This window comes from Plectropomus leopardus, chromosome 1 (genome assembly GCF_008729295.1).
Source record: "Plectropomus leopardus isolate mb chromosome 1, YSFRI_Pleo_2.0, whole genome shotgun sequence".
Taxonomy (NCBI): Eukaryota; Metazoa; Chordata; class Actinopteri; order Perciformes; family Serranidae; genus Plectropomus; species Plectropomus leopardus.
This window is the reverse complement of record NC_056463.1, coordinates 25,275,427-25,303,054: the sequence shown is the minus strand read 5'-3', so window position 1 is coordinate 25,303,054 and position 27,628 is coordinate 25,275,427. Positions and strand designations below refer to the sequence as shown.

The 27,628-nt window shown below is 39.6% G+C and overlaps 1 protein-coding gene across 1 annotated transcript in view; it reads left to right on the top strand.

The window, feature by feature from the left end:
- ush2a (Usher syndrome 2A (autosomal recessive, mild)) overlaps positions 1 to 27,628 on the top strand; it is a 230,540-nt gene that overhangs the window by 109,275 nt on the left and 93,637 nt on the right. Inside the window, 11 exon segments of the mRNA XM_042488321.1 lie at positions 276 to 438; positions 553 to 700; positions 4,742 to 4,899; positions 6,300 to 6,447; positions 10,682 to 10,837; positions 13,691 to 13,838; positions 15,712 to 15,854; positions 25,793 to 26,469; positions 26,920 to 27,089; positions 27,179 to 27,345; positions 27,493 to 27,581. Coding sequence (XP_042344255.1) covers positions 276 to 438; positions 553 to 700; positions 4,742 to 4,899; positions 6,300 to 6,447; positions 10,682 to 10,837; positions 13,691 to 13,838; positions 15,712 to 15,854; positions 25,793 to 26,469; positions 26,920 to 27,089; positions 27,179 to 27,345; positions 27,493 to 27,581 — 2,167 coding nt within the window.

Here is a 27,628-nt window from a genome sequence, read left to right as displayed (position 1 = left end):
AAATATGCAGATGTAGTCTATTCAAAGTAATTTTGTTATTAAAAATAAAATTTATCTTCAGCCTTATTTTAATCTGTAAATTTACTTAACAATCCAGGTATATGATAAATATAGTGGAATAAAAAGTAAAATTCTTCCCTCTTAAATGCAGTTAAGGTGTCTTAGAAAATGGGATATTGAAGTATTGTGCTGGTCCCTGAAATCTGAATAAAGTACAGCACTAGATAACATGTATTTTTATTTCCACGTCTGCTGATTCCTCTCTCCCTTTCCAGGTGGTCACGTCCCTCTCAGGTAAATGGCGCTCTGGAGTTCTACTCCATCTTCCTGTCACATGATGGTGCAGCGCCTGTGCTTGCCTATAACAGCTCAGAACTTTTTGAAGATCACACGCTACGCAACCTGACCCCCGGAACAGCCTACATCATCACAGTCGCTGTGAGTCCCTCACTCTTTCATTCTTTTGATTTGTTTGTCATATCCATAAATACATTTATGCCATTGTATGTGTGTGTGTGTGTGTGTGTGTGTGTGTGTGTGCGTTCACGGCAGGCCTGCACGGGAGGTGGCTGTACCTTAAGCCCTCCCAGCCAGGCTCAGACTGAGGAGAGCACCCCGGAGAATGTTCCTGCGCCGCTGGTCACACCTCTGTCCCCACATGCACTCAACGTCAGCTGGACACCTCCTGATACCCCGAATGGTGAGAGGACACATACAGACATATTAGATAGCCAAACCATTCAAATATGCAGAAATATTTATCAACACGAGAGTAATGATAAATTTTAACTAAATACACCAAAACCCACTCAAGTATGTTTTTTAAATAATTGTTTTTTAATGGAAGATGTAAGAATGCGAAGAAATTAGTAAGAGATAAAACATTTACAAGAGGAGAAACATTGACAAGAGTCACGATGAGGATAACATTAGTTGAACTGTGGACTTAAATACATGCTGTCAGTTATTACCATAACCCAGACTATCACGGATATGAAGACATATACAACTGTAAAGGTATCCCGTACGTGTGACTATGAAACAGGTAAGTCTTTCCTTTTGTGCAAGGGGAATCAGGTGTTTGTGCAAGAGATAGAGATTAAACATTTAGAGCAAAATAAAATGGGAGGAGAAACCAAAAGGAGAGGGCATAAAGGACTTGGAGAGACAAAGATGGGGGGCGAACATACAATTTGAGACAGAGACTAACGGAGACCGGGAGTGAGAGGGCAGTGCTTCACCAAGCTCCTTTAAGTGGATGAAAAGTGCTCCCTTTTGACTGAATAGAGAACTGCAGGCTGGGAGCACACAGATTCACAGTGACTGCCTTTCTCTCTCAGTGTTTTACTCTTTTTACCTTCATGTAATTTACTTACAACCAATTAAAATCCATTGCACAAAGCTGGACAAGATGTGTTTGATGTATATTGGATGTGAATTTCAAATCCTGCTACGGACTTGGAACTGCTATATAAAAAAAAGTTATTTGTGCATAGCACACATATATTTTCTGTAAGCAGATGTTTTGGAGTAAAAAGACTCAAAGTTGTCGACAGAAGAGTTTCTTGCACAATAGAGTTTTAGAGTTAAGTTGCATAAATTAAAATTTCCTCAGAGTTTAACTTTGCAATACACTAATTTGTTTCAGTGGGAAATGGCGAGGATCAATCAGGATACTTCTATTTGAAATACATGTATCATATCAACATTTGAGAAACCTCAAAATATAGCAGATGATCTCATCCAAAACAGTAAAAAACAACTGCTTGCTCTGCACCACCTCTCTTTCATCTTTTTTTTTTTTTACCTATATTTGAATACACATTATTAACCCATTTAGCATTCAGGAATCTGCAATTGTTGCAATTGTTTATGCTAACTTTAAATTTTAACTTAGGTATTTATTAGAAATGCACAAGCCAGGCACCGAGGACGAGGACGCAATATATACTAAATTTAATCACAAAATACACATTTTCAAATGTACATTTGAAAAGGCATAAAAAACAAGAGGCATCTTTATATCTTAGGGGTTAAACTCAAAGTTTCCTGTTCAAGTCCTGCTTGGAGCCATTTCTGCATCTCACATTTCTTCCTCTCCTGTCATCACTCCTCTGTCTATAATGAAGGCACAAAATGCCCAAAAAAGAACATTAAAACAACAGTTTTCATATAAAACATATACTCAGTGTACGTATCATTACATAGCCCTTACAGCAAGCAATCACATGTCCTTGTGTCTCACCCTTTTGTAAAAACTCTTAAAGGTTCAATATCTCTTCAAATAACTAAAATACTGTAGCTTCAGTTAACATCATCTACCACATGGTATACTGACAATATTGTATTTTTTTTTTTTACAAAAAAAACACAAACATGAATTGCAAAGGCCCATATTAACAAATGCACATCTTATGAACCCAAATGAATTGAGTGATGAAAACCATCTGAGGATTTCCCACCCCATTTCACAGTCTCATACAACATACGACACACCGCCACGTATTATCAAATGTTACTGCCATGCTCGTTAAAGTATGTGTAATTCCAGAGTGTGTGTGTGTGTGTGTGTGTGTGTGTGTGTGTGTGTGTGTGTGTGTGTGTGTAATGTGAATCATGTGTGTTTTACGCTTAATGCCACATGAGTGCATTTCGCACCATAAACCATGAGATGTGTGTGCATATTAGCCTGGATAAATTACTTAAAGCTTTTCTCATCTGATGACAGAAATTCATAACAAGGAGACACTTAATCATGATTACCCGATTATCTCATGCTTAAAAAGCTTTAATTTTTACTTAAAGAAGGGCTCAGTGCCTCTTTTTTTCATTTACTCCTTTTTTTTTCCCCTCATAAATGGTCGGCAACAATGACGATGATGATGGTGATGGGTTCCAGAGGAGTGAGATTCTGTGTCTCTCTCTCCCCCCTTCTCCCCAATTCCGCAGGGATTTGTGGGGGATAATCCTCTCGGGGATTAGGTCGGGGCAACACGCAGACAAAGAGGGGAAATAAGCCTGTTATGCATTCGCTGCTTCATTTCCCAACCTGTCTTTATTACAACCTATACTGATATGGGCTTATTCACACACACAAGCACACAGAGACGTCTGCACACATATACACACATACACTCTCACACGCATGTGATTGGCCACATTAAGAGCTTCCCAGATGTAGTTGGCGTCCGTGGGGTTTTTGTGTCTTCATTTCCCTGATAGGTGTGTATATCTGTATTGAGCAATAATAAAACCCACACATGATTAAAGCAGAATAGACTCTTAGTTCTTAGCACTGATCTTTTGAGCCCCCTGTATGCATTTTTATTAAGGAAAAGCACATTTGGCACCGTACTGTTTCTTTTTTTTTTTTTTTTTATTAGGTGGATGTAATGTAATGTAATTATTGTGCCCGTGTATGTATGTGTGTATGGACATGTGTGTGTGTATTTTAGTGTGCCTGTGGGGAGTGTCGATGTGCCTGTGCTCACCTATTTGCACCCACATTTGTGTGTGTGCATGTTCGCTCCAGTACTACTGTCCTTTAGAGGGTCTTTATCCTCATAACGCCTATGGTTACATTTGTCATTTCAGTGCTGTTTTCATCATAAGATCACACTAGGACACATTGACTGGCAGGTCTGGAGCCCCTAAGTCAGTTTTCATTTGCATTGTAATCCAATGACCCAGACTGCATCCCAACATAGCAGAGCTCACTTTGCGATATGAATTCCTGGTAGTCTGGACACAGTCCTGCAATGTGTGAGTTACCAGTGGCAGCAGAGCGTGAATAGTATTAAACAAAAAAAAAAGTGGAAATCTTTGAAAAAATAAGGTCTAAAAAAATCTGTAACACACTTCCAGTGTGTTTGTCATACCATTACACCATTATGTTCAGATTAATGGATATAAAACATGAATGAATGACAGAAAAGTTCAGACATTTTCTTTGGCTTTATACTGATGTTTTGTTTTATAGTTTGGCATTTGAGTCAGGGTTATGATGTGCTGACTGAGGTGGTCAACTTATCCTCATACAACAGTTTGTTGGACACCTAACAAATTACCCCTACAAATATTTTCGTCATTTTACATACCTATCATAAAGTTATGTACTTAACATAAGGTTACATAGATTAGGTTTAGGTAAGGAAAGCTAATATGGTAGATTTAGAAAAACGCATGTGCTTTAGGTTTAGGAAAGTAAAGGTGCATAAGGTTAAGTCCAGGAAAAAAAACAAGGTGATGTTGTACCCGAGAATAACTCAAAGTTCACTTCGTTTCCCACGGTCCTGAACACCTGTCTCCAGGTGAAAAGTCCTGTGTTTGTTTGACACATCTACTGCCCAAACATCATGTGATTGCAACCCTCCTGATTATGTGGGTTAACTAAATAACTCTTATGTCTAACTAAATAACCCTAACCCTAACCCTAACCCTAACGTCTTATGATAACACATGTGATACACAAATTGTGATATACGAAGGAACAGTGCATGCTTCAGGGCAGGAAATAAATGCAACGCATTGGTAATGTCCATAAGGTATACTATGTGCTGCACAGAGATACTCCTGTACAATAAACTTTGTTCTAATTTGTTACGGTCACTCAGAAAAGTTTCAGCCATCAGTGGCTTGCTTAATGTCAGGCCTACTGTGGCCTGAAAATGCTTTGCCCATGCCTTTTTTATTTTTTCTCTTTATCTCACACATTTCATAAATGCATGTGTTTTTTTGACAGGCATTATAACCAGTTATGGTCTCTGGCTGGATGGAGTCCTCATTTTAAACTCCAGTTCCTCCCAGAGGTTCTTTGTGGTTGAGGGACTCTCTCCATGGAGCCGACACATACTCAGGCTGCAGGCCTGTACAGCACGGGGCTGTGGCAAAGGACCAATGGTCAGTGAACTTCTTACTAGTAAACACACTATTAATTGATTTATTAAGATGATAAACTGCAAGGTACTTTGTGATATATTTGAAGATAGACATGCTTTGTAAGTCACTGGGGTGGTGTCTCTGCATAGTGACTACTGAGTAATCAAGCAGTGCAGGTAATACTAAAACATCTCTGTCCTTGAAATTTCAGCAGAAACTCCTTTTTCTGTTAACTTTTGAGTTCACTTCTCAGTGTCTTACTGCACTGTATATTTTCCACATGAACTTTACATGCCACTACTAAAAACACATAAAACTCTACTTCTGTAATAAACAACATTTTCTTGAGACCTACCTCACACTTTTTAGAGCAGCAAAAGTAAAAGCTCAATAAAATTCTCTATTGGATGAATCACATCACATCAACCGGTGAAACAAAAGTGCCAAAACAGCTACGCTGATATTTTTATGATGCAGATTATCGCTGTGACTAAAACACACTATGCAAAAACATGGGTCCACATATGGGAATGCCTACTCAGACATTTACCAAATGAATGTGTGTCGTGTGTGTGCGTGTGTCACTGGGCGTCATAAAGGTGATCGATTCTCTCGGCTCAATAACGAGGTTGGCGTGGCGACAGTGACATTTGGTAGCAAATGCCACTCCATGCTCAACGATGTCTCTGACGACAGGCCATATTTTGGGGCATTTTTCCAATACGGACGCCATATTTAGTCAAACACCAGGAGAACAGCTGACACAGCAGAACAAGAGGACAGGATGCTGGGAAGAGGAGGGGTAAGAACAGGGTGAAAGGAAGAGGAGGAGGAAGAGATGACAGGATGGACAAGGAAAGGACAAGAAAGGAGAAGAAAGGATTCAGGGAAGGAAGGAGTTTAGGTATGAGAAAGTGACATGATGAGGATGGGAGTAAATGGTCAGAGCAAAGTGAGAGATGAGGTGGAAAGTAAGGATGCAAAGGGAGGGTAACGGAAGTGTGAGACAGGAGGAAATGAGACAGAAGAAGACAGCGATGTGATGGTAAAAAGAGAGAAGCAGCAGAGTGAGTGGATTGGGAGAAAAGACGAGAGGAATGTGGCAGGAGATAGAGTAAGGAAGATTTAAGAAGAGGATAGAAAACTATAGGCAGAGTGGTTTCATTTTACACTTTAACTTCAGCTGAAGTTTATATTTTAGCATTTATATTAATACACTGAGTGGAATATATTGTGATAGCATGAAACCATGATTATGTGGGCAGATTTCATGATAAATGCTTTTTATTTCAAAAATACATCTATAGCAGCTGGAGTAGTGTGAGTAGAATTATAGTTAGTAATTATAGTAAAATACTGTGTATAGATATAGTGCATTCAAAAGTATTCTCGTGTGTCTTTTCTTTTTCCCTATAAAATAGGTGGAGATGCGTACCTTGGAGATGGCCCCAGAAGGCCCTATACTGTTGGAACTGGCCAATCAGAGCTCTCGATCACTCCGGGCCCGCTGGACAGCCCCGCCTAGACCAAATGGGAACCTCAGCTACACACTGTACTACAAAAGCAAAGGTTAACACATACAGCTCTGCTCTCTCTCTCTCTCTCTCTCTCTCTCTCTCTCTCTCTCTCTCTCTCTCTCTCTCTCTCTCTCTCTCTCTCTCTCTCTCTCCTCTCTCTCTCTCTCTCTTTCTTTCTCTCACAAACACACACACACACACACACACACACACACACACACTAAACAAAGACATCACCTGAACAGTGAACCTGCACATACACACGCCAAAGCACAGATACATAAAACATGCATAGGTGATACACAATATCACATATTTTCCAGGCCACAGATAGTCAGAGTACCATTTTATGCCTTTTCAGATTTGACTGCATTTATCGCACATTTGCGTGCTACGCAGACAAAAATGTATATCATGCATTAACCCTAAGAGATCAGCAGGACTGCTGGTCATCTCAACCAACATTACTGTTTGTAAGGGGCTGTACCATGCTCATTTTTAAGGTAGGTAGTGGTGTTATGTGAAACTAGTCTACGTAAGGCATCCATTCGTACCTACCAGGGGCCTCATTTATAAAATTGTGCGCAGGAAAGCTGACTAAAGGTGCTGTTCAGATAAAACACAGGACACACAAAAATATCCTGATTTATAACAGAGTGTGCACGCACATCCCATGCACATTTTCCTTTATAAATCACAGTCAACTCGAAATTCAGTCAATTCAGTCAATCTCTTGTCCCACCCACATGTGCCCATAATTGGTCAGAAGAACGCCATTAATTAATATTCATTCATACTACCTGCATGAGTTTGAGCATGGCAAACACTGAGAGACACTGAGAGGATGGGCAAGAAAAGAAATTTCACATGTGCAGCTGAAGTTCTTGTTGGGGAGGTTGACACACGTAAGTGAATGTTATTTGGTGGACACAGCACCGTCATTACAAATGCCACAAAGGCAGCAGAGTGGAAGCGTGTGGCAGATGCTGTAAATGCTGTTGCCTCAGAGGGTCGGACCATGGCCAAATGAAAAAGAAGTGGTCCCATATTAAAATGGAGGCCAAAAAACACTTTGCCCTTCACAGACAGAGTGTGTGGAGCTGTGTGCCATGGAGGGAGAAAGGGGAGTTCACGCCCCTTGACGAGAGACTGGCAGGTATCATTGGGGACTCCCTCCTGAGACTCCCATGCACCTCATTCTCTAACAGTGCCACATAATATTCAGTAATAATAATACCTTTTTATATCCATGCATCGATTGTATCTGAAAAGCTACAGGTGTGGAGAGTACGCTAACACGCTTAATAACTACAGGACATATTTGAAGGGTTCTTTTACATTAACAGTTATCCCCGCTTGTTTTTAGTATTCTAAATCATGTTTTTCGTGTGTGCACGCCAGTGATTATCAATCAAACAAGTGTTTGTTTAGTTATATTAATCCTTTTCTGCATCTACACTCTTCATTTATGATACGTGAGTTATAATATTTCGATTTATTTTACACAATGGTATCAAAGTCTCGTGCTTCATCCCTCTGCCATTTGAGTCGCAGTTCGTCTCCTCACCAGTTTCTGTGTGTACTCATGGGTCAAAATATCCGTGAAGGACCGCACATTTTTCCTATCAAGTTTGTTTTTTATGAATCCCAAAGTTTGCTTTGAAAGTAGCGTACGCCTTCTTTTGTGCGTATACAACAGTTATACAGTAAATGAGGCCCCAGGTCATGCAAGCTTGTTGGGGTACTAAATAATGTGTAGCGGGGTACTTAATAATGACCTCTCAACTCAAGTTATCTGAATTAAAAAAGGGCTTCTATACGCGCCTATGAGTCTTCCCATTATAAAAAAGCCCACTTTATTCTAGTCCCATGCAGTTTTTGGCTAAAACCATGCAATTTTTTGCATGAAATATAAAAGTATTTTTTTTAAATATTGTATTTTAAACATTTCTGCATACTGGGTTCTCTAAACCATCTTAGAATTGCAAAATTGACTGAGACTCTTGTGGATTCAGTGAGCCCAATTGTGTTCATATATGATGATGTTAGCTCCCATAGTAATGTTAGCCATTTCATACTAGTGAGACCCTTTTTGAAATTTGACGTTACTATATAAAATGACCTATTGTGAACTCCATGATATCACAGTCTCATGAAACTTTACATCCTGAGACTAGAGAGCCTCAGCATTCAGAGGATATACGGTATAGCTTTTATAGGTATATTGACTATAAGAGGATTTCTCTCCAGAACAGAAATATTCACCATTCAGTTGCTTAAAATGTGATTCTTACATAAATCTCCAAATGTCAAAAGTTTTTGACTCCCAATCCCAGCATGGATTTTGCTGCGGTGTTCCTTAAGGTCATAATGTGGTGTCATAATGTTGTATTTTGGAAGGGTTTTTGACCATTTTCATCACTTCTCAAGTGGTAAAAAAATGCTAAAATTTCCATCAAATCTGTGAAAGAAATAGTATCAACCCCAAAACTGTTGCAACAACTAATGAGACTTAATTGAGTATAGGGATGGGATTGTTTTTCTACTGCAAAGTTGTAGATAGTAAAGTAAGTTTAAGTAAGTTTTTTTTATATAGATGAGTAGAACAGGATAATATGGATGGAGACACCTACATGTGTGCACACAAACACACTCCTCCCCAACAATGGCAACTTAGAAAGTCAGGTGGGGAAGTGAAAGAAGCAGTAATCAAACCAGAGCGGTGTAGAAAAGACAAGTTTTTTTATCTACTGCCAGTGACTTGAGAGAAGAGATGATATAGGAATCCAGAGCATAACAGTGGTGTGAAGATGGAAGGAAGAACAAAGACGCATATTGGTAAACAATAGAATATAGAGAGGAGGAGAGATGAGAAGCTCATATTTCCATAGATGTATTAGAAAAGATTGCTAGTAAAAACAACATAAGACATGGGACCAACAAAACAGAAGAAGAGAACTGGACAGTGGAAGAAAAGGGGAAGAAGAAAATTGAACAAGATGAGAACAGGAGCATGGGGAAACAGCAGAACACACAATCATCCTTTAACCCACACATATTCACGGAGTCTCTCTCTCTCTGTCAGACACACACACACACACACACACACACACAGAGTCAGGGACTTTGATCTGCTCCTCACAGAGGAAGAGACGGATTAAAATGAGTGGAGAGAAGGATAGAAGAGGTGTGGAAGAAAGAGAGAGATGGTGTTTCGCTCTAGTTACCCACAACCCCTTGATTCTTTGATACACACTGCCTTCATCAGTTCACACAAAACTGATGTGTTTGCGTGTGTGTGTGTGTGTGTGTGTGTGTGTGTGTGTGTCCATCAAAATATATTGGATAGGCTTACATAGTGTAATTTTCTGATCCTTTTTCTTTGACTATCCTTGCATAACCTCGATATGGAGACCTCTCTCTTTTGATCACTCGCAGTTAATCTCAGTCAGTATTCCCCTCTCTTGAACTCTCACTCATTCTCCTCTATTTTTGCTCTGTTGTTGAATGTATCTGTTAGAGCTGTAGTCAACCAAAGAAAATTTCAGTCGACTCAAGTTCTACCTAATCTTCAAATAGTCAATTGGTTGATGAAGGAAAATAATCTGTTATCTCTAGATTAGCTAAATCGACCACAGAGCACTGTGTTTTTGTATCCACCATAGTGTTTTCTTTTCCACCATTTGGTTATCATTATTATTATTATTATTTTTTAAATTACATTATCACTGAGAGCTGATAAATGTCCAACTTTCGGTACAAATACAGGGAAAAATACTACAAAGACCAACTGTCATATACTACTTTAAGTTACTGAACAACAACAACAGAGCGGACATACTGCTCCGAAGTACTTGTACCTTGTGATGACATTTTGACTTCTGCAGATGTTCCATATCCTGGCAAACAGACGCAGCTGAAGTGTCTCGGCTAGAAGACGCTGTGCCCTCAAAACATTCTAGCGCTCAGGAACACCTGGCGTTTTCAGCTGGGGGGAATAAAAGAGCGCTTTAGTGGACACAAAGCCTTATGAGAGTAACACTAGCGAATGTCAGACCAACAAGAATTTGGTCGAACAGAGCATGTCAACCAACCATTTTATCAACCAATCAGAGGGTTTCAGTATCTTTTATGAATCGCTTTTTTCGGCCATCATAGTTGTGATTCTTATCATTGAGCAGGTAAAGAAATCAATCAAATGTGCAAGACATCAACATCTTCCTCCTCACTTGATATGTATAGACACCTTGCTTACATGTCTCTTCGTGTGACTCTCTGTCTCTTAGATTGTGATGGTGTGTTGGATGGAAGTGCGGCAGCAGGCAGCTGGTTGTCTGTGATGGACCTACAGCCTTACACCAACTACAGCTTCTGGATCAGAGGTTGTAACACACAGGGTTGTGTCGAGAGCCTGCCGCTTTATGTTACTACGCCCCCAGCAGGTACACACACACACACACACACACACACACACACACACACACACACAAAAACATAGCTACAGTCAAGGTTCTCCTCCAAGCACCACACTACACCTTACAAACATATTTTTTACTAGAAATATAGACCTGCACGCACATCAGATCAGAAAATAACTGAGTGTAATAGTTTGGTTATGGCCTCCATTATTAAAAGGCACTTTTGTCCTCCACTTAATTGTGTATGATCTGACTTAAATGGCTATAATTGTAGCTTTGTTTCTAACTCTACACACAAGCTGTGAACCATTGTAACATTTTTATCTCATTACTCTGATTTTAATTGCTATTCTTATGAACTGGAAAGGTTCATTTTTATAGCTAGCTATGCAGCAGAAAAAAAACAATTATTCAATGAGTAGCAGTGACAAACACAGACACGCGCGCACACACATCATTGATTTTACTTAATGGTCTGAACACATATTTCTGATTTACGCGGCGCACAGTTTGTGTGTGTGCGTGTGTGTGTTTGCAGTTGTGTAGAATAGAGTCTGATTGTGCATACTGATAAATGTCAAAGTTGATCAGTGCAGTCTGGAGATAATGGTAACCAGGCAGCAACACACACACACCTATAGACACACATTTCCCCACTTAAACTAATGTCAACAAAAGTGTTGAATAAATATCCACGCACACACACCACACCACACCCATGTCTCAGTCAGAGAACAACAAAAGACAGACTTCGGAAAGTTCTACTGTTCAAGTTCAAAACAAAGGCATAAGAAAGTATAAATTTTAAATACCAGACGTTTCCTCTCTTTCTATCTCTCTTTCTACCTCTGTGCCTCTGGCATCTCTTTAGACTTCTTTAAGGCAAACTGTCTTGATGCGTCCTTGTTCTATGAAAGAACAGAGAGAAGATAGTGGAGCAAGAGACAGAAGAGCAGAGGAGGAGGAGAGCAGAGAGAGAGAAGTGAACATAAAAGTGCATAGTTTAAAACGATTAGTGACACCTCTGATATTGTACCTACTAACACAGCATGAGAGAGACACAGGCTCACCAACAGTGTGTGTCTTTGTGATGTATGTGTTATGTGTGTGTGTGTGTGTGTGTGTGTGTGTGTTTGTGTGTGTGTGTGTGTGTGTCTGTGTGTGTGTCAGAGAGGCAGAAATCAACGCTTGTTTTAAGAATTATACACTCAGGGAATGACAAATTTGCTGATCTATTGGCAAATCTTCTTTATTAAAAAGTAGAAACTAGGGATGGGCATCAGAAAGATTTTATTAATTAAATTCAAATTTGGATTGATGTTGTTAGTCCAATAATTTCTCAAATCATTTATTTGCTGTTAAAATATTAAAACAAAAACTAAACTAAAATCAAAATCAAAAACTAAATCAAATTTAGTTTAAAAGCAGTCATTAAGCTTTAAAAGATCCCTACTGCTTTAGATTTACCAGTTGCATAACAATGCTGACTTAATGATAAGAAAGTGAAAGAAATAGTCTGAACTTGATATCCTTAATACTGATTGTAGGTGACACTTCAAGCTGTGTCCTGCTTTAACATTATTGTATTTTTTGTTTGTTTTTTCTATTCTGGTTAATTCCTCTTTTTCTTTTTTTGGTATTTTGTAGTTGCAATCAGTTATTCAATATATCTCCCTTTAAAACAGATTGATAACAAATGAATCATTAACTGGTTACCCCCAGCAACCTGCATACACACAGATACAAATGCAGAGAGAGAGAGGAAGCAAAAGCAAGAGACAAAGAGACAAATTAGACATGAGGGTAGTGACAAAACTGCAAAAAAAGTCACAGGCCAGCCTTTAAGAAAAAGTCACAAAGACAGACAGACAGGCAGGCATGAGCACAAACACACACACACACACACACACACACACTTTAGTAGAGTGCTTGTGTGATTTTTCTAAATGTGTTTCTATGTATGGGTACACTAAGGTAAAGAATGTGAATTGGAGTAAAGATTTATTTTGGTAACCAATATTATTCTGAACCAGTGTTCAAAGAGCATTTTGAGTATTTTTTTTTTACATACAAATACGCATGCATGCACACACACACACTCACTTACACACACAAACACACAGCCATCTTTAGGATAAGATGTCTTCAGCAATCAGTCTTGTTGTAGTGGAGAGAGAGCAGTGTGTTTGATTGAAGGGTCACTTTATACATCAAAGGGCCTACTCTTATTTCACATAGTCAACACTACAGTCACTCTCATTTTCTCCTTCTATTTGTTGTCCTTATCTCTTTCTTATTCTGTCTTTCCTCGCATCTTTGCGGTTTCTGCTAAGAGCATGCTATCACACTGTATCAAGATGTTTTTACTGATTTTCCAGCACTAGCACTATGCTATCATGCTCCGCTGGAAAAGGGGGGCACTCTTGACAGAGCAGGGTCATAACGCTCTGTGTGTGTGTGTGTGTGTGTGTGTGTGTGTGTGTGTGTGTGTGTGTGTGTGTGTGTGTGTGTGAGTGATTGTGACGTAGACGTTGTAGTGGTTGTATATCCGTAAATCTGAACTCTTTGTGGCACTCAAAGCCTCCTTTACAAGGAATATTTTTCTTTTGCTGTTGTGTTTTTTTCTCTTTTGTTCTCTCTTCACTCCTGTCTCCTCTTTCCTCATTCATCTCTTCTTTTTGTACTTCACTCTAAGCAGAGCCAGATTAATGTCAATATTTCTTTTGTAAACTTTTTTACCTTGCTGTCTTCATTGTTTAACCCCTCAACTGTCCTCATTCCATCCCTCTATCTCTTTTTCACCACCTCCATCCTTCCTTTATCACCTGTTCTGTCCACCTGTCTTCTTCTCACCATCGTGTCTGTCTCTCCTCGTAGCCCCAGATGGGCTGTCACCTCCGAAGTTGGCCCATTCAACTAGTGCCAGCCTGAATGTGTCCTGGTCTGCCCCCACCCACTCCAACGCACCAGGCCCACTCCGTTACAGCCTGCAAATGAGGACGTCCCCTCAGAGGCCTGTAATAAGGTGAGAGAGAGAGAGATTTAGACTCATTTATTTTTAGATTTTAAAAGTTCACAGACACAGTAGGCAAACAAAAAGACCAGTTGCACAAAGTTGTCCTCAGCAGACAGAGGCATATGATCGTAAACAGCAATAAGAAAATGACACATACAACACTCTCAGATATGTATCACATCCTGTATATATGCACCTAAAAATGTGTACACACACATATGCATACACATGTACATATAAAGGGGCACATTATACAGCACAGCCGAATATGTCACATCAATGTGACGGACCATCAGAAAAACAGAGAGGAAATGAGCTGGAGAGACGGGGGGTAGAGTCAAAAAGACAAAAAAAAAAATCAAAGAGCAGAGAGAGGAAGAGAAAATGTGATGGAATAAAAGGAGAGAGAGGGTGTGCATCTGATATGTATTCATTACATGCTTCCTGACAACAAATTGCAATTTAATCCAAGAAGAGGAGGCTCTCATTCTGTGGTAATAAATAAATGACTAGCTACATGTATTATATATCAGACAGCCATGCCCTCCTCCTCCTCTGCTATGGAAATCTCATTGTTCCCTGATTTATTCATTCATTCATCCCTTCTATCCATCTGATGCTAAATGGTCAGCGGTCCCTCATTTATGACAATATTCTTTTACTTTTTCCCCAGATTCCTTTGTATGATTATATGATATGGGATCAGGTGTGACATGGGAATATGATAAAAAGCTATACAGATATTGTTCTTATTACCAAGATTGTATCTCTTGACACTTTTATAACATCACACTTAAAATAAACTAATAAAGAACACATTAGAATACTTTAAACCAACACTTGCTTTAAATCAAACTAACATCTGTTTGAGATGGATTATGTCTGAGACACATTGGACTTTTTCTTTTTTTTTTCAGAAAAAAACATACAAGTGTACATTACATATTATACACAAAATGTTCAGTACCAAACTTTTCTGAACAGAAAACTTTTTTGCGCCTTATTACTAAACATCTCCTTTGTGGTTGTTTGGTTATTCACCGCTTCCCAAAATTCCCACACATTTTCATCCTGAATGGTAGCTGCATGTACACTAGAAAGGGCTGAGTGTGTAGTGGAAAAAATGAAAATGTTACCAGAAAAAAGTACACGTCTGATTTATATTTATATTTATTGTGTTAAGAATATGTATTTAACATTTTTGGAAAGAAAATTTCAGAGCAATTATTATGTACGATGTACACATAAGCTCAGCTGACCAACACATTCTAGGGAGCTGTCCAGTGCTGAAAATCTATGATTGGACATTAAAGAACAAAACAAGAGTTGGCAGATTAAGTTAAAAGAGTTTAGGTAGAACTCTTTTAGGTAGAAATAAGGACCTGCAAAATCCATAAAAACAGAAAACAAAAGTTTTGCAAACTTCTAAACCCTTTTCATGTCATGGTGGCCCTTAACTGATACACCTTAGGTCACCGTCTCCCATTCGCCAAGATTTCACTTCAGGGACCTCCATTTGAAAAGATTTTGGTTTATATGATAAAGATCAGAATTCTATAGTGGACAACTACAGTTGAGGACATAACTGTTGAGAAAGTAAAATCTATGATCAGGATAGTCACTCCTCTGACTCTCAGTTACATTGGGCTCACATTTATAGAGAATCAAGTCAAATGGTAAAAAAAAAGAATATTCCCTATTTTTCTGGGGACACGCAGGAACTCCTTCAAGGACCCCGGGGGTCCCCACATCCCTCATTGAGAACCACTGCTCTAGTACAATTCTTTCTCATCCTTCTATGTTCACCTGTTTAATAACAGCACATTTTGACTGGATCCATATGCATGTCAGTAAATGTATGTTTGTGTCTGCTAACTCTTAGGCTTATGGAAAATGCAACAGACACCTTTTCCTACCTTGTAGAGGGCCTATCACCGTACACCCAGTACATGTTTAGAGTGGTGGTCTCACACACACATGGGCAGACAGTCGGCCCCTGGGCAACCCTGCGTACCACAGAGGACAGTAAGTACACATACTCATACACACAAGTGCACACATAAAATTTTGTTAAGCACAATTGCATGAACTTAAACATCTGTTCCAATGCACAAATAAAATTTAAAACCAGCAGAAGACAAAAGCAACTGATAAATATCCATAAAAAAGATATAAATTATTCTATTGTTGGCTATAAACAAACTTGGTGGGTCACATAAACACTCAGTACTGCTGTTGTACAGGCTACCTGTTGGTAATGGTTGTTGGCGTTGTTTACCTCCTACTGAATTGTGCAGCCTGGGTACTTGTGCCAACAGTCCAGCCAAGTTTTGCAAGTGACTGTCTGGCAGGTGGCTGGCAGCAGCTGGTTAATAGTTGGCTTCTGCCTTCACTTGGCCGTCAGTGCTGCTGAGTCAAAGTTAAAGTCAAAGAGTCTGACAGATCTCCTGATTTTAGGAAATGATCTAAACAATAGCCTCACACATTAAACATATGGCCTATGGTGTAAAAAACAGAGCCTCTGCCCAGTTTTCTTTTATTCTCTGAAAGTCTCCAAGGTTTTATTTTAAAAGTGTATTTATTTTCTGTTGTTAGTGGAGGTGGTCAGTGTGATCAAGACAATCTGGAAGGGAGACAGAGGCAGGGCATATTAAAAGTGAAACATGGGGACAGGCAAGATGGGTGAAACACAGTGACAGAGTGAGATTTGCATACTATAAGGTGTGTGTCTGTGTGTGAGTGACCTAGCCAGTGTCATTGTGGGCTAATTGCTGTAATAGAATCATATTAGCCACTGGAACAGCCTCCTCAGTGCAAAGTTATAAATTAATTAGTGCCACACTATTATCACATACATTATCATTAAGCAGCTGAGATTTGCATACATTGGAAACATGTGCATGTACACATACAGAAATGTGTAAGAACAAATGTATGTGCTGTGTACATATACATACACATGCACATGAATGCAACACTGATGCATGGACACACCCATTCAGACACACAGAATTATAGATATTTAGGATGCACTAAATTATGACCCTATGCTTTTCTCATTTCTATTCAGAATTGAATTCCCTCTAGCAAACACACACACACACACACACACACACACACACACATCTCTGCATTTTTTGTGTTTTCATTTAAGAGTGCAAATGTTTGTAAATCGACTCCTCTATCTCTGTTTTTGCATGTGTGGACTGTAATAGATGTATCCATTCGGTCACACTGTGCCCCATCGTTCAAACATCCATCCCTCTCTTTCCCCTCTCTCTCAGGCCCCCTCACACACACACACACACACACACACACACACACACACACACACACACACACACACACACACACTGGGAACATGTGTTATACACACACACCCTCTTGTCCTCCTTATCAATCACACTCCTCCTCATGCTCACAAGCAATAACACACAGTCATGAAGTTTCATGCAGACAAAATCATCCACAAAAGCATGCGCACACACCTGCATACACATACAGACACACACACACACACACATAGACTGACACTGACAGTTTAAGGTGTAAAGAAAGAAATGTGTACAAACTCTTTTTTTTGTTTTTTCCAACTACTGACTTCCATTTCTGTTTAATTGCAACTGGACTGGTGAAGTTGAAGTTGAAAAAATATGCAAAATAAGACACAATAGCAAATCTGTCAGCATAAATCAGTAATGCTATAATAGGGATGTATGATACATAGATTTTACCCATCTACCCAGACCACTCCATCCTGCAACAACAACCTCTAAAAACTCATGAGCCCATGTAAGAAATTATTATATAATGTTTGAGTGCATGTGAAATAGATTAATATATTTTCCTTTCTACCCTGTCAGTCTTTTATACATATTTATCCCTTTTCACAGCCCCCTGTGTCATAATGATATTAATAAATTACACACAATTACATGTCACATCTTACAATTTAAACTTAAATCCAGTCATGGATGTAGAGTAGATACTATTGTGTCCAGTTATTTGAAAATATGCGTAAAAAAATCTTTTAACATAATAATAGAATACATGATAGGTATGGAAGCTTTTATTAAGAAGGGATTTAAACCCATGATGGGAGAAAGCCAAGTGCAGCCAGATTGGATTTTCAAACATTGATGTGTAATTTGTCACCATAAACCCATCCTCTCGTCATCTTGGCAGTGACAGGAAAGGCTGCATTCCCCTCCTAATCTCCTCTCCCACACGCTTCAAAAAATTGACAACCTTAGCAGGCACTTTTACATTTCATTCAGTATGATTTTATATTTAAGAAGACCAATTGTTATCATGGAATGTATGTTGTCTTAGTTCAGTGCAGTTCATACATACCTTATTCACTTTTACAAAAGAGCAAATACCTGAACATAAATGCACTCAGACACATACAAACATTCATACACATGCTCAAGTCACATGTAGATCTTAACATAAGTGCAGTTCTTTGGGTTTAACCCTTTTGAAAGAGCCTGACCTTACAAGATTTCCACTTTGTCATTGAACTGTAAATACTACATTGTATGTTGGCATGGATCTTCATTAACAGTAAGGTCTCAAGTGTGTGTTCCCTTTCCTTTTTATCTCTTCATCACTTTTGTCATATATTTTTCCCTACTTGTATTTTTTACGTTTGTCATAGCTCTTCCTTTCTCATTCTTTGTCTAAGTCTTTGTGCTCAAACATGAAAAGACAGAAGGACAGAGTAAGTGTGTTTCACCTCTTGTATTTGACGGACTAGCCCTTAAGTATTTACGAGAGAGAAGGGGAAAGAATATAGAAAAAAAGGTTATAAGAAATGGAGAGAAAGGGAAAAAAAATTGAGAGAGCAAAAAGGTAAAATGAGGAATTGAGGGAAAAAAAGAAGAAGAAAGGAGGCTAATGACAGAATAGAGGAAGAGAGAGACCCATGCTTCCTCCTTTCCTTTTTATCATTCCATTAAAGTTTTATATCCATCTTTTTAATGTAATTTGGTCCCTATGAATTCCTGCCACTGCAGAACAGACAGACGGCTCCTGTGAACATAAACTCTAGCCGTGTTGGACAGCTCCCTTTCCTCTGTCTACTCCCATGTTCACACTAGCTAAGTGATCTAAGAGAGAGAGAGAGAGAGAGAGGGAGAGAGAGGGAGCGTGTGTGTGTGTGTGTGTGTGTGTGTGTGTGTGTGTGTGTGTGTGTGTGTGTGTGTGTGTGTGTGTGTCTGTGTGTGTGTGTGTCTGTGTGTGCATGTGCGTTTGTTATAAAGTGTTATAGGGAGCATGAATAAAGCACTGTTTTGACAAAATGGTCTTAGCCAAGCAGTCTTAGAAAGTAAGCACGAGCGTGTGCGCACACGTGTGCATGCATGTGTGTGTGCGCATGTGTGGAAAAAAAAGAACATTAAAGAAGCACCGTTTGACTTAATTGAACTTAAAGCTGAAAGTGAGGGAGAGAGAGAGGAAGCACGAAGAAGAAAAATGCACAGAAATTAGGTTAGAGGTAATGACAGAACACAAAGAATTCATGTTATTTAATGAATGAGTGACTGCATTCATAAAATAATAATAACCCTACCTTATTTCCCAGTATTCTGTTCAGTTAGCTGTCCAGGGGAAATGTTGAGCATAATCCATTGTAATTTTGCACATCAAGAGATAGCTAGAATATGTTAAGACCATATTGTATACCCATTACCTGAACATCTATTTACATGTTGCTCTAATGGCAAAATATGCATTTCTGTGAATTAAAAAAAAGTGATTCCTCAGCAGTCGCAAAGCTTTTTTAATACTTTTAAGAATGTTTTTAGTGGGGTTTCTTACTAAACCCAGTCAATTTCCACTGATTTGACAAGTTTGACACAGCAGCATATTTCCACAATATATTTTGAATGGCATATATTACTTAACACTGTTTTGTTTTTTTTGTGTAGTACATTAATACATCAGAAGGTTACCTGGAATTAAGTAAGTCATGTCAAATAGTTCAAAAAGGATGTTGAAAATTTTGAATGATTGACATTTCAGGTATCGTGATGGTCGTAGTTACTTATAGGCTAATGTACGTCTCATATACTTGTGATATTATGGATACAAATCAAGCTCGTGACCTTGGTCATGCATCATCCTCTTTCTCACTGCCTTATACAGTGTCTCCTAAAGCAGCAATGACATTAAATAATCTGAAGAAAAAGTAAAGATATGAAATGCCATGTAAATTCTCACTGTATTACTTGTCACGTTTTGACACCATGTCGTAAGCATCTTGATTACAGTAAAGCTCAGCGTTTGTCCTCATTATGACTCCTAGGAGCCTCGACTCACCTTCAAAAGCCCAGTCACCCACATACACACACTCGCAAACACACACACATGCATGCACAGGACCCTGTGCAAGGCTAAAAATAATACCCTTCCTCTTTTCCTCACTTGGATACACACAGATGTACACACTTACATCTACACAGGCCCTTACATACACACACACAAATATGCACAAGAAGCTACCTAACATGTATACACCAACAAGCATGCACACACACACACACGCACACATACACACACTCCTCCCTTCCCCCCTCCCAGCCCCTGTCAGTTGATTGTGTTATTACTATGCTAACCAAATCCTTATAAATGTGATTTAAGGCTTGGTGGCCCCGCACTCCTGTTTTAGCCTTCTGCTACTGTGTTTTACTGGAGAGAGGAGGAGTAACGGTGGGAGGTGTGGAGGGAGGGATGAAGGGAAAGGGGGAAGAAAAAGGAGAAGCATGAGGGATGAAGAGGTTGGACAGGCAGGGGGGAGAGAAAAGGTGAGTGGGAGACAGGGGAAAAGAAGAGCATTTGGGAAAGGGAGGATGAGAGATGGAAAATCGAGTTGAGCAGCAAGGAGAGGAGGCGCGAAAAAAGAGAGACAAGGAGTCAGGAAACCAGAGAGAGGGGTTGCTATGCATTCCCTCAACACTCGTTCCCTCCTATCCAAGGAGCAGTAAAGCGTCAGTAAAATAAAAAAAGGGAAAAAGCATCACCTGCATCTTAAATGAAAATTTCAATTGAAAAACTTAACAGCCCTTCAAATTGCAGAATTTTACACGCGCCAGTAAAGCCTAAATAACACTCAACACTTAGAGGGAGAGGGGGATTGGGGGAGGGGAGGAGAGAAGGAATGAGGGAGGAATGGGGGGTGACAACGGGGGTTATTTTGGGTGGTTGACGGGAGCTGGATCAAGGTGACTGGATTGTGTTTTGTGGTAAAACAATTGCAATTGAAGACTTTCTACCTGTGATCTTCTTCTCTGTTAATGTTTTATCAGTGTGTTTTTTCATGTCTGTTGGAGCAGACAAACATTTTGATCAGACAGACAGAGGGAAATACAGTAAAGCAGACAAGAATATACTCAAAGTAACAGAAGGATGCACAATACCTATTTCAATAAACAGGTAGAAAGATGCCTCAAAGCTCCGCAAACAAGATCGCAGTGAGGTGCGCAGACAGGCTGGCAGAGAGGCACGCAGACAGACAGGGAGACGGGCTCCTCGGTTATTCGTTGGGTTCAGTGGACCTTTGGTGGTAATTGAATCAGTGTGAGTGCTGAGTAGAGCTAGCATAAAAACCTGTTAACCCAAAAGGTCAACTCTCTGCATTGTTTATTTAGCAGGGAGACCAGAGAGAGAGAGAGAAAGAGGGAGAGACACTGCGACACAAAGCACAAGAAACAGAGAGAGACGGAAATGAAAGAAAGGTGGTGAGTGGAGGGAAGGAGGAGGTCAGACAGAGAAAAAGAGAAGAAGGAAGAGACAGACAGACATAAGCAGAGATGCAGATAGAAAGAAAGATGGGTTGTTGGTGGGACAGTTTGTGATCTGTAAAATCAGCCAGGCTTTACATCACCATTTTTATACTGTTGCTTATTTGTGGTGGAGACAGAAAAAAAATGTGTTTGTGATGAGCTGGCTGGCTGCCATTTTAATGTATCTTTGAATCTTAAGCCCCTTTCCCACTGCACAAAACACCACCTGACATCTGGCTTTTTAATTTATTGGGAAAGGTACTATCAGCATTCACTTCCAGCAAGACTGACACTGCTGTAGTCAGTGGTATTTATCGGCTCCAGCTCCGATCAGCTTTCACAAGCAGCGATAGAAAACATAGCATCTGTATGCTCACGCTGATTTAAGCATCTTTGCCAGTGCGATAAGATGACAGGCCACCAGAAAATATGGTCCGTCTCCACCCAAGAAGCACTCGAACATCAGTTCCAAATTAGTCAGCACCGTGTTTGACTGAATAAGTAAGACATTTATAAGAAGTAACCACCATAACATTCTCACTGGCCTCCATGCTGCTTTCTACTGTTTACTAATCTGTTTTCAGGCCTATCCATTATATCCAAAGTGACACACCAGTAAAAAAAAAAAAAATGCACACACAGAAAGGCGTACTTGTAAGTCACAGAGCCGTTTACATAGCCCTGGTCTATTGGCAATAAAAAAGGCACCCTTCACCTTTATTTTGTTGATATTCCTGTGTTCAAAAACACACACACGCTAATGGATGAAGAAAAGGGTATCACTAGTCATGTGCCTCTCTTTGTGTCCAACTATACATTATACTGTGTGTGCCTGTGCTTGCACATATGGTTAAACTTCATGCTATTTTTTTATATTGCCTAATTCATTTGTTAATACATTGTTGCTTTCATAAATCATTGGGGTCCATCAGTAAATTAACCAACAAGTTTTTCAGACAGGTTTTAACTTTTTAAGTGTTTGCCTGCTTTTCTGTTGTTGTTTTTTTGTACCAGCCTATGAAAAGTAAAATATTGCTTGGTGAATGCTAAATATACCTACAATCTCAGGCTATTAAAAAATGGGAGACATCGTGAAAGAGATCATCACAGGATCCATATTAGGTATGGGGCAAAGCAATTGTAAGAAGCCTCATAAGCATTACTATAAACTTTTAGGATAACTGGAGCATCCTGGGCCAGACACTGAATGTTGTTTGGCATCCCAGTTTGTATGCAGAAAAGCGTACCAGTTAGTAGTCTGCAAAATACGCACATTCTTGCCATGCTTGCGCACTTTATCTCTCATACAATCATGCACGCACCACTCTCAACTGCTCATCTTCTTTCACTCTCTCTCTCTCTCATACACACACACACACACACACACACACACACACACACACACACACACCGCCATCTGGGAAAGCCGTTAGCGGTTAGCGGTAGCACTTAGCGACGCAGCACGCTCCCTCAGTCCGCTCAGTCACCTTGATCTGCTTGCCCTTCACACAGCACCGTTACTGCTATACTGCATCACCGTGGGTGTGGGCATGTGAGCGTGTGTGTCAGGAAGCGTGTGTCTACGTATGTGGACATGCATCTGTGTGTGTCCATTATAGAGCAGTACAGTGGGATGTAAATGCCGGGGGAGGAGGGGGGAAGGGGCATTACCTTCAAATGAGCTACCGTGGAGTGAAATATCCCTCTGACTAGTCTTGTGCAGGTTCTTATCTGTGCATGAACATGTGTACATCATGTGACTGTGTGTGTGTGTGCATGTGGCCTTCTGATGTGCATCTCTGTCTGCCTGCATACTTCTGATACTAGTGAGGATCATTTCACCTTCTGGACATAAGAATTTGAGGCACTCCCAGGCACTGATAATGGCAGTTAACATGAATACACAGATGACCCAAATTAGAAATCCACTTGCTCTCTGAGACCACAGCTGTGCTTCTGCCAAAAGATGTATTGTGATACATTTGTCACCAATTTGGTCTCCTGACCTGAAGTAAAATAAATGCTACACATTTTTCTCAATTTTCAGTTTTTAATATTAACATATTCTATCAAAATTAAAATCTATAACTTAATTAAAAACTTTAATTATTTAATGTCCAGAAATGCATTACTTGCATAGTTTGTGTTTTTCATTTATTCCTTACCTCAGAAATAATAAGGGATTATTTAATTTGATATAGAAAAGAAGAGAAAATGCAGTATTTTGTATAATTTTTGTTTGAAATAATTAATATAATATTTTTCAGTCATAATTTTTCTGTAATCTCATTTTGTATTTTTAAAAAAATTGTGAGAAAATCTCCTCGTGAACCTAGTATTGTGAATTACATCAAATCGAGAGTTGAGTGAATCGTTACATCCCTAGTTGTAGCTTCTGCTGCAGGATTGTGAGCTCAGCACAGGGAACAGTTGTGGGAGTGTGTTCAGTTGCACACACACATTGTCAGGGCTAACTGTTAGCATCAAATGGCAAATTTTACCTAATGGTTATTAATGTGTTTAATGACAGAGCCGGGCTAATTTGGTGTCCACGTGAGTTTGATGGGACCATTTAACTGATCGTTCATATTAGCTGTAAATGCGGTGTTAGCTTGTGGTTAATGGACAGACCTTGAACTGAGTTTGCTGGGAGGAGAGCGGCTCTGGAGACAACAAAAAGTTTAGGTCATCTGATCTGGCGGGGACAGTCCCAGATGCAGGTATAGTCTGACTGGAGATATTTCGATACCACTTGGCACTGAGTTATCTTGACTGACACCTTCCCCATGCCTTATCCAGTACCGACACGAAAAATAATTTCTGTTTAAGTGAGAAAGGCATAAGCTCACCTGCGAGTCGACCTATATAAACGGGGTTCTGGTGGCGTTCTCTAGTTGGCCATTGAACAGTGAGTGAGCAACTGAAGAACAGCCAGTAATAGTTTTTTTTAAATATATATATATATATATATTTCAGGTGGGTAAAACGTAATCAAACACCCTCATACCCTCGTAAACAGAGTAGGCCATATTTAATGGTTTATCTGTCTGCATGTTTTATTATTTTTTTTTTCTATTGTTTAAGGATATTTAAGTTTTAATGTTAAGTTACGTTTGGTACCTGTAAATGTAACGGTTACTAACAGGTAGTGCATCTTCTTTAATCTGGTATTTCTTTTATTTCGACAACTTGGCCTGTAACAAAAGACTAGTTAAGGTTTCAGGGATTGTAACAACTGTTAGATGTAATCAATTCGATTTCAAAGTGTCAAATTATAATGTTATGTCTGATTGTTAAGCGGTTGGGGTAAGATTAGCCTCTGATTCCAGGTCAGGACTTAGGCATGAGAGCAGAGGGCAGGAAGTTGTTTCATTGTAAATAGAAAGTTGATACATTGTATTAAGAATAACAGTAGGCTTTTAATAATAAAGGGAACCTGTAGGAAATGATTATTTTAATTTGTAGCATGTACAGTTTAGTTTAGCATAATCCTTTAATTAATTTAATGATCTGTAAATAGCATGTAAAATTAGAATTGAGTGCAGTCTTTGAAATATTTCAATGTTTCTGTAGATGTACCAATCATCAGAATTTTAAAAGAATGTGTAAATATGTTTTGATGTATTGAGACTGATTTGGGCCTGATCAGTTTGCCATTGAACCGAGAGACTGAAGAACAGCCAAGGATAGTTTTTTATATATATATTTCAGAATAAATCTTTGATGCTGGGATATATGTCTACCCTAAGTCTGAAGTGATGTAAAGTGCAACATTTACATGCATGTATATGTTCTTTATTTGCAAAGCCAATGTGAAATTTGACCACTATTTTAGCAGCAGTCCGGTCTGGACTACATCACATCACCTCCTGAATTCTCTGCTTAAAGATGCCCAGACTCACATTCAAACAGTCTCAAGTACATCATAAATCCATAAATACATTCTTTGCTAGCTGAAGGGGAGAAATTGAGAGAGAAAGAGTTTCCATGTTAATCCCTTGGATAGGGATGGCAAAATCACTCTTTGTCCTTCTGATGTCATTCTTTATGTTACTTGTCAAATAATTCTTTAGAACAAATCCCCCTCCTCTCTTTTCTCTCACTCTTTTATAAACACATTGCTATTTTTCTTTCCCCTTCTCTTTGTCTATTTCTGCATTTTTTTCACTTTACCTCCAGGTCCAGGACCAGTGGACACTCCCATTGTATCTGGGCTTCTTCCTAGAAGTGTAAAAATTACCTGGGTTCCTCCTTCCCAACCAAACGGCATTATAACCAGTTATACCCTCTATCTTCGCCCCAGTTCTATCTCCTCTTTAGATTTCAAACCCGGCTCAGTCTCCAGCATCAGCACAACTCTAAACTCCAGCTCAGGTCGTAACTTGAGCCTATTGTCCAGCACTGAGGGTGCATATCTCAGCTCGGGCCATAACTTTATCTCCATATTCACTGTCAGCACAGACAGTAATGACAGCTCAAGCACAATTCAAAGTACAAGACCAAGCCCCCACAATAACACTTTCCCCAGCTTGATGTCTGGCATCACAGAAGACAACCAGATCAAGTCTCCTGGTGTGAACAATACAAGCCGAGGCCCTGCTTCATTCTCATTCAACCCCACTGAGCCCACTACCGCCAGTATAAACCCAAGCCCAAGTCTGTCAAACCCAAAATACAATGCAAACAGCTCCAAAAATGAACATATTCTTAAACCGGACTCTTTCCACAATGCCAATCCTGGTCTCTCAAGTGCAGCTTCCAATTCAAGTCCATCCCTTCTGTCAGTCACTGTTCCAGGGAATACCACCAGCTACACTTTCCTCGACCTACTGCCATACCAGACCTACAGCCTCCAGGTACAATATATTACAATGATGCTATGGTAAAAACACAACACTGTACCGTATAGTGATAGATTAAAGCATTAGATTAAAGACTTTATTATGGATTTTTTAAAAAGATATTCAAATTCAGTAATTCAGTGTTAGAATTAAACAAGTGTTAGTCCCTATTTGTCTCTGATTATGTTCCAATGATGATTATAAACAGAATAACTAGATTTATTTATTGGCAATTTAATAATCATGTGTGTTAACAGTCACAGATTAGACTGAACCCATTCTTTTTGTGTTATTTCCAAATTAATAATTGTTGCAGCATGGCAGTTGAAGGTGTCAGAATTAGACATTGTTGACTGAGAAATGATAGAAGAAGTCAAAGATGGGGATTTAATGATGGATTGAAACTTCCAGCCTTACAGTGATAACATTAGAAACATGTGTCATGTTGTGATGTTACAAATCTAGGTGGAGGCCTGTACCAGTGTGGGTTGTTCAGTATCCGGGGTGTCTCAGGACTTTCGTACCCTCCCCGCTCCCCCTGAAGGGGTTCCTGCACCTCACCTTTACTCTGACACCCCTACCTCTGTTCTCCTGTCTTGGGGTGCACAGGAGTTGAGCAATGGACCACTAGAGCGGTGAGAGCTGATTACATACATATACTTCAATCCCTCTGCGTAACTCGTAATGGTATAGAAATTCAATTTGTATCTTGTGCTGGGCATAGGTGGCTGATTGAGCGCAGAGTTGCTGGGACCCAACAAGTTTCCACAGTGGGCCATCTCCCACCAGACCCTCCCCCTCTTTCCTTCCTGGACTCTTCATCGGCTCTAAGTCCCTGGACTAGCTATCAGTATCGACTTGTGCTCTATAATCAGGCAGGCAACACCACAGGTAAGGTCACTTTTATGGTCTTAACTGAAATTAAATTTGACCAAGATGTGTGTACGTTGCATTTTACACCATCTAGTGACAGCTCTATGGAATTCACCACTTTGTGTCAAACTTGATCTTTAACCACATATTGTTACATACATGCAGGACCCTGGGTCAGTATCACCACCAGACCCTCTCGGCCAGCTGGTCTCAGTCCACCGAGAGTGAAGGTCTTGGGGCCAGAGTCTATTCAGGTATGGGCACCTCTTTTAAAGCTGACTTCTCTCAGGTTCATGAAAAC